This window comes from Mandrillus leucophaeus, unplaced genomic scaffold (assembly GCF_000951045.1).
Source record: "Mandrillus leucophaeus isolate KB7577 unplaced genomic scaffold, Mleu.le_1.0 Scaffold117, whole genome shotgun sequence".
In the NCBI taxonomy this organism is placed as follows: domain Eukaryota; kingdom Metazoa; phylum Chordata; class Mammalia; order Primates; family Cercopithecidae; genus Mandrillus; species Mandrillus leucophaeus.
The window spans coordinates 44843-51713 of NW_012099987.1; the positions used below are offsets into that span (position 1 = coordinate 44843).

Genomic DNA, 6871 nt, shown 5'->3' on the forward strand with positions numbered 1-6871 from the left:
GCAGTGGTACAGCTCTGTGAGGGCTACTGCAGAGCAGGGCTATGGTATAGGCAGAGAGTAGCAGCTCAGGGCAGTTTTGCAGTCATTTTTATACCCACTTTTAATTGCATGCATATTAATGGACAGTTTGTGAAGGGAAGGGGTCCTATCTTTTGGGTCATTGGGTGCCATGGAAAGGGGAGGTAACTCCTGGGTGTTGCCATGGGAATAGTAAATTAACACAGCACACTGGTGGGCGGGACTGACTGAAAGCTGCTTTTGTCCTGGCCCTGTTTTAGCTAGCCATCAATCTGGTCCCGTGTCCAAGTCCCACTTCTGGAGTTTCCCGCCTCTTACCACAGTTGCACAATATTGTAATTAAACTAATACCATTAAAGTGTACACTTTAAATTGGGTGATAATGGTACATGAATTTCATCTCAATATTTAAAATGTCATAATTTTTTGAATTAATCTATAGATTTAATGCAATCTGTTAAAATCCCTATGGGCTTGTTTGCAGAAATTGCCAAGTTTATTCTTAAATTTATGTTGAGACTGAATGAACCCCCAAAAGCCCAAATAGTCTTGAAAAAAGCTTTGAGGACTCACACTTTTTTATTTGAAAATTTGATACAAAGTTACAGTAATTAAGACTTCAAAATGAGGTACTACTGTCAGAGGGACAGACAGATCCATGGAGTAGAATTGAGAGCCCACAAACAAATCCTCACATTTATACTTAACTGGTTTATAATGAGGTCGTCAAGACAATTCAATAGGAAAAAATATGCTTTTTCAGTAAGTAGTGCAATGAAAACAGGATTCACGCTCACAGGCTACCTGATAAACATCAACCTCCAACTCCTTTGTGCAAATTCATTTTAGGTTACACCAAATTAAACCTTCTCTCTTCCATCCACCAACTCTTTCCCATCACACACCTCTCCACAATCTACTCAGTCCATCTGAAACTTTTCTTCTGTTCCACACTGCAAATATTTTAAGGGCTATTTCAATATGCAGGGCATGCAGGAAGCCCATTTATGATAAGCCATTCTTTTCCATTGTCACATAATCTGTGTGCAATACTGATATCCATCTTCAGTTTATGGTAGGATATTTTATATTTTCTACTTATTTGTAATTGTTTCCATTTGACTGCAGTGTCTATATTACTCTACTCACGTAGATTATTTTTATTTCAAGAAGAGAGTCTATGCATTCTAGCTATTGGACAATTTTGTATTTTCCATGACGTTTAGTGCAGGCCCATAAATACAATAAGTAATTAAGGTGCTTGTCAAGCATTACTGGCCTGATCATTTAAACATCCTTAGTAAATTACAGAAGGATTCGATGAATCACAAAATGGACAAGAAATCAAATTACTGATCTGTTGCTAATATCTTACCCGCTCCATTTTGATCAGGAAGCAATCGATAAAGTCCCGAGGATTGTTAACATCCAGTGATGCTTGGTGTTCTTTTACTTTCTCCCTAATGTAACTTTTTGTAAGAGCAACATTTTTAAGCAATTTGTTGTGAGTTCCTGGGAAACAATCAATGAGTAGAGGGAAATTATTGCAGACCTAAAAGAGAAAAGAATATTAAATATAAACATGTCATAAGACATATGTGTCTTACACCAAGCCTTGATTGAAATTATAGCTATAAATATGAATAAAATATTATGTACATTTTGATGGGGAAATTTTTATTGTGCACGTGTAGCAATTTTCTGTACCTAAAGATTGGAAGGAGAAAATTTTGAACAGGAAATCAAAGATGATAATTATTTTCTTCACCCATACATCATTTTTATTGTATAAAAGCATTTTAATATCAATTTTCTCATTGTTAAACCAAGTCGTCCCTACAACCTTGAAATATAAGATGGCATGAATTACTATGATTTATATTTAGTTGATGACGCTAGAGGTTAAGGGGGTTTGGGCAACCTGATAGAGAGCACAAAGCTAGAACCCACTGTTTTTATTTCTGTCAAGTAGCTTCAAAAATGGAATCAGTATTTTAGAAGTGCGAGCAGCTCGAAGATACCTTAAAACCCAGCTGTGCACCTGAGCAGTTAAGTGATTTCTCTAAGATCACACAATTATTATTTAGGCAGAGTGTAGGGCATGCCAACTCAGCACAGGGTAAAATTTGAATGTTTGTTTATGGTTCATACAGCATGAAACCAACCATTTTTGTCATTCCTAACCTAGCTGCCTCATCAGCCAGGGTCTCAGCTACAGCATCAAACACACCTGCCCTACTCAGTGTTTCCTGGCACCTTATATGGTCACAAATATTCTCCCTCCTTGATGGAGATAGTCTTTCCCTAAATTAGAATATTTCTGCCAAGTAATGTGAGGAAGAGGTCAGTAAGCGTTGATTGGAGGATAAGCCTATTGAGTAATGAAAACCTTCAGAAAGGGCCCGGATGTCCATGGAGTGATATGGACGTGTTTTTGGGCTGTCACCAAAGCACTTTATTGAAACAGGCTTTGGGATTTAGTGGATAAACCACTGGTCAGGAAGCCATTGGGCTTGAAAGCCACCCCAGTATTTGGGCATTCATTTTCTGTGTGTAAAATAAAAGACTTGGTCATCTTTCCCAGATGTTCACTTCATAAATTTCTGCAGTACTGTGGTGTTCAAACATGCACTTCATATAGAACTTTGGACTTACCAGAAAACATAGCATAAATAGTTTCCCAGGAAGATAAAATCTTGGCCTTACCTGGATCCATGGGGAGGTCAGAATCCTGAAGTTTTCATTGAATCTTTTCATCAGGGTGAGAAAATTCTCATCTTTATAATCAAATCGTTTCTGGAAAACAACGGAGCAGATCACATTGCAGGGAGCACAGCCCAGGATGAAAGTGGGATCACAGGGTGAGGCTAAAGATTTAAAAATATTTTAAAATATTATTTAAAAATAAACATTTAAAAGATCTGCATTTGTTAAGACATAAAGAAAATTTAGAAATTTTAAACAATATCTTACAAATTCCCCATGTGTCCAAAAAAATCAGCATGCATGAAATAAACACATTACTTTTACCTTAAATATGAGTTGAGCATTACAGTCTAGCTAAACAATGTCATTTCGCATGTGGTAATTCACATCCACTGCCTTTACTTAAACTCTTTTAACCCAAGGTATCTTTTATTTTGGAAGGAAAAAGACGACTTTTTCGAAATCCTAATAATTCAAGTTTTTGGAGCAGAATCATGTCTGTCTGCAAAGCCTCTGGACAGTAAACACAGAGATAGGAAGAGATAAGTTGGGGACCTAGAAATGTCTTACATACAGTGAATAGCTGAAAGTATAGTGTGCTGAACCAACAGAAATTAAAGTTAGGGAGATTGTGGGTGAATGCATGTGTCTGAGGGAACAAATGTGAAAAGCAGGTACATCCATATGGCATAGAAGAAACACTAATATAAATGAGCATTAAGTATAACAGATTAAATAAGTAAAACATTAACTTTTTATTTCAAATCTAAATCCCAGTAAAGCTAACCAAAAAGTAAATTGATAAATGGAATCTTTTTATTTCTTTTTCAATTTGTAAAAAATGAATGTCCTTCCTTTGGAAATAATGTTTATCATTTCCAGTCATCTTCCAAATTTAATTCATTTGGGCAAAACTACTCTTGTGGATTCTGGGATGTTATTCAGTATAGTCATCAAGATAAGTATGTTTTAATAAAGTTTTAAATTTGACCATAAGTGAGGGCAAATCTGTCATTTTACAGGTAAATAAATTATTTAAAAGGCTTTTTTTTTTTTTGGTGCAGGAATCTCTAAAATGAAATTGCTGTAACCAAGTGACTAGTGAACATAAATGGAAAGGGTGCCCAAATTCACATCGATAGGTCCTAAATAAGAGTGACATGAAAGGAAAGGGTTCTGAATAAAGTTGGAACATTGAACAACAGGAAACCTGCTGAGTTAGCAGCTTCTATGCCAGACTCCTTTAAATATTACTGGGCTCTAAAGTTTCAGAAAAACTGTTGTTTTAGCCAAGGGGGTGAAAGGTAATTTGGGAAGCTTTGGTGAGAGTGTGTGTGTGTGTGTGTGTGAGAGAGAGAGAAAGAGAGATTCTCAGGTACAATCTGATATCCAGGTTGTTTTTTTTTTTTTTTTTTACTGCATTTGGGAGAGTGAATTTAAAAAGGTAATTTTATATCCCAGCTGATAATCACATTGATTATAACAAGCACTTCATAGGTGAGTAAACTGGCAGTGGGAGAAAAATGATTCACACAAATTTCAAAGCTAAGATCCAATACAGGGGAAAAAAGATGACAAAACTGAAAACATAGCCAAATTACATTTAAGGAAGATAAGATAAAGAGTTTTTCATAATAGTTAAAATCTAGTTAAATTATTTATAAATTAGTGTTTGTGTATTTTGCTGAGTTATACTGTAGATTATATTTACTCAAAATATATAAATTGTTACAGTAAGTAGTGGTTAACAAGAAATAATTAATCCTGACAGTTTTCAAATAGTACCATGTTTCCTGAGAAATAACAACTGATGAAAACTGTACTGAGATATACCTAAGAAAGTGAAACCATACATAGTGTCATTGCTGGCCAGAGCTGTAGGCATGGACCTGGAAGGAATTCCCGGACATGTGAGTCTGACTATATGAAAAAACTAATTAAATGAAAGCACATGTCACCTGGTTCATGTTCCATAGGGTGTGATAAGGTCATTTTCACCATGTCCACTTTCCTTGTGTTCTCTAGAGAAATGTTCTGGTGAAGGTAATGCAGATTTATGCTATGGGGGAAACCTTCTTCTTTAACTCTTTTCAAAAAATGAACTCAAGACCCTTATTTATTATTTCTGATTTGAAAACAAGGAAACAAAATTGAGCAGAAAATAGGATTAAATGACCTTTGATTCCTATACCCTATGAACCAACACATTTATACAGGTAAAGCACAGGTACACAAAATCTCCCTTGTCTGTGCTTCAAACCTCCCTCCACCACCTGAGGGCTGACAACCAGGATGCACAATGAAGATCTGGCCACCCCTGAAATGTTTCCAAGGATGTCATTAGTGAAGACAGCTAACTGTTAAGGTCAGTGATGCAGAGTAGAGTCACCCACCATTGCTTTTTCTCAACTCCTCCACAAGGCAGCGGGCTTCCTCTTGAACACGGTCCTCAATGCTCCTCTTCCCCATCCCAAAATTCCGCAAGGTTGTGAGAGAGAAACGACGGGTCTCCTTCCATCTCTTTCCACTGCTGGAAATGATTCCTAACAAAAAAGGGGGGCAGAAACTGGGAGAATTCACAACCAAGGAAGAAAGCACTGCAACACTTGGCAGCCAGGCAGATAGGCTAAGCTCTGCTGAGAAGCTTTTTAGGGCTCTGTTTTCCATCTTCCTCACCCCAGTTACCAAAGCTGACACAGGTATATGCACACCTACCAAGTCCCTTAGTAATTCTTTCAGATATTGGCAAAATGCCTCTTCCAGAAAACTCCTCTGCATTATCAATCAGGGCTTCCTTCACTGTCTCATATCCATGCAACACCACTACAGGATTCATGCCAAAATACACGGTGAACACAGGACCATAGACTTTTGAGAACTGGGAAAGGAAATGCAAATAGCAGCAAAATAAGTCGCTATTTGCTCCAAATATTATGTATGATTCAGACTGATATTTTCATTGTATTTTTTAATGTTTATATTTGCCACACATAGATTCAATATTTCTGAATTTTGTACATAAATGTGATGGTGATTGTTATAGCAGCCACTTATAGATGGCCTATGATGTGCTATGCAATAACCCAGGCAATTGGTACACAAATCACAGTTCATCCTCACTTCAACACATTGAGCACATTCATTTGCCCTGTTTTAAAAATGAAGAAACTGAGGCCAGAGAATTCCAAATTCATTCTCAGAGTCCCACAGGTAATATATAGAAGCTCCAAACTTGAACCTCTGCTAATTTAAACTGATGCTTGAACAATTTATCACTCCCCCATGTCCACCTTGAGGCCAATACCCGGTTAAGGACTTCAGGGTCACCTGTAAAGCTCTTACCATGAGGATTCTGATTCAGCAGTCCTGTGATCAACCCTAGAAATCTGTATTATCAGTGTCACCCTAGGCAATTCTGATGCCCAATCCAGTTTGTAACTGCTGGTATTACCAATACGGAAAGATGAAGTACCACAAAGTTAGAATCAGGACATTCAGCAACTCCTGAAAAAAGAATTTCTTCCATTCTCCAGCAATCTTGACCACAGACAGTGACTTTGTTCAGAATCCAGAAGAATTATGTTAACCACCAATTGGGCCCCGACTGATTACTTCTTTCTTTCATGCATATATGCTTCTCCTGAACCCACAAATATTTCTGTCATATCAGCCATCAAATGAATCTTCAGAGAAGTTCAATTTTCATGACGATTCTGAATAAAACACATGACTACTGCAGTAGAGGACTTATTGGATGAAATTTCTAATCACACACATTTACCTTCACCTTCAGTCAAAAATCATAGCAAAACACTCTGAAACAAAGAGGTGAACAGCACTTCCAACTTTTGACATTGTATTAAATGATTCTATCATACAATGACCCCAGTGATTTTGTATTCACAAAATGCATCAACTCACTCTACTATTTCTGACAATGACAGACTTAGAAAGACAAAAGAAACATCAAAGAAGTTCAGAGGGAGTATTTTGCTTTACAATGATCTATTAAAATAGAGTGCTTCCAAGAATATATTTTGTCTAAAAATAGCAGTCAAATAACTTACCCTTTGCAAGTGACTGGAGGAACATAAAGCATACTTACATTGCTGAAAGATTTGCAGATGTCCTTAACATCTATCTGTAG

The 6871-nt window shown here is 36.9% G+C and overlaps 1 protein-coding gene across 6 annotated transcripts in view; it reads right to left on the reverse strand.

The window, feature by feature from the left end:
- Positions 1-6871, reverse strand: part of LOC105553656 (cytochrome P450 2C20) — a 39620-nt gene that overhangs the window by 25315 nt on the left and 7434 nt on the right. For 2 of the 6 annotated variants that reach the window (XM_011999781.1, XM_011999806.1), the window contains exons 2-5: positions 5440-5602; positions 5118-5267; positions 2725-2885; positions 1394-1570 (exon numbers count right to left, since the gene is read on the reverse strand). In XM_011999781.1, coding sequence (XP_011855171.1) covers positions 1394-1570; positions 2725-2885; positions 5118-5267; positions 5440-5602 — 651 coding nt within the window. Of the gene's footprint in view, positions 1-1393; positions 1571-2724; positions 2886-5117; positions 5603-6791; positions 6817-6871 lie in introns of those variants that run through there. The other 4 variants (XM_011999820.1, XM_011999797.1, XM_011999812.1 and 1 more) reach the window with 4 other exon arrangements.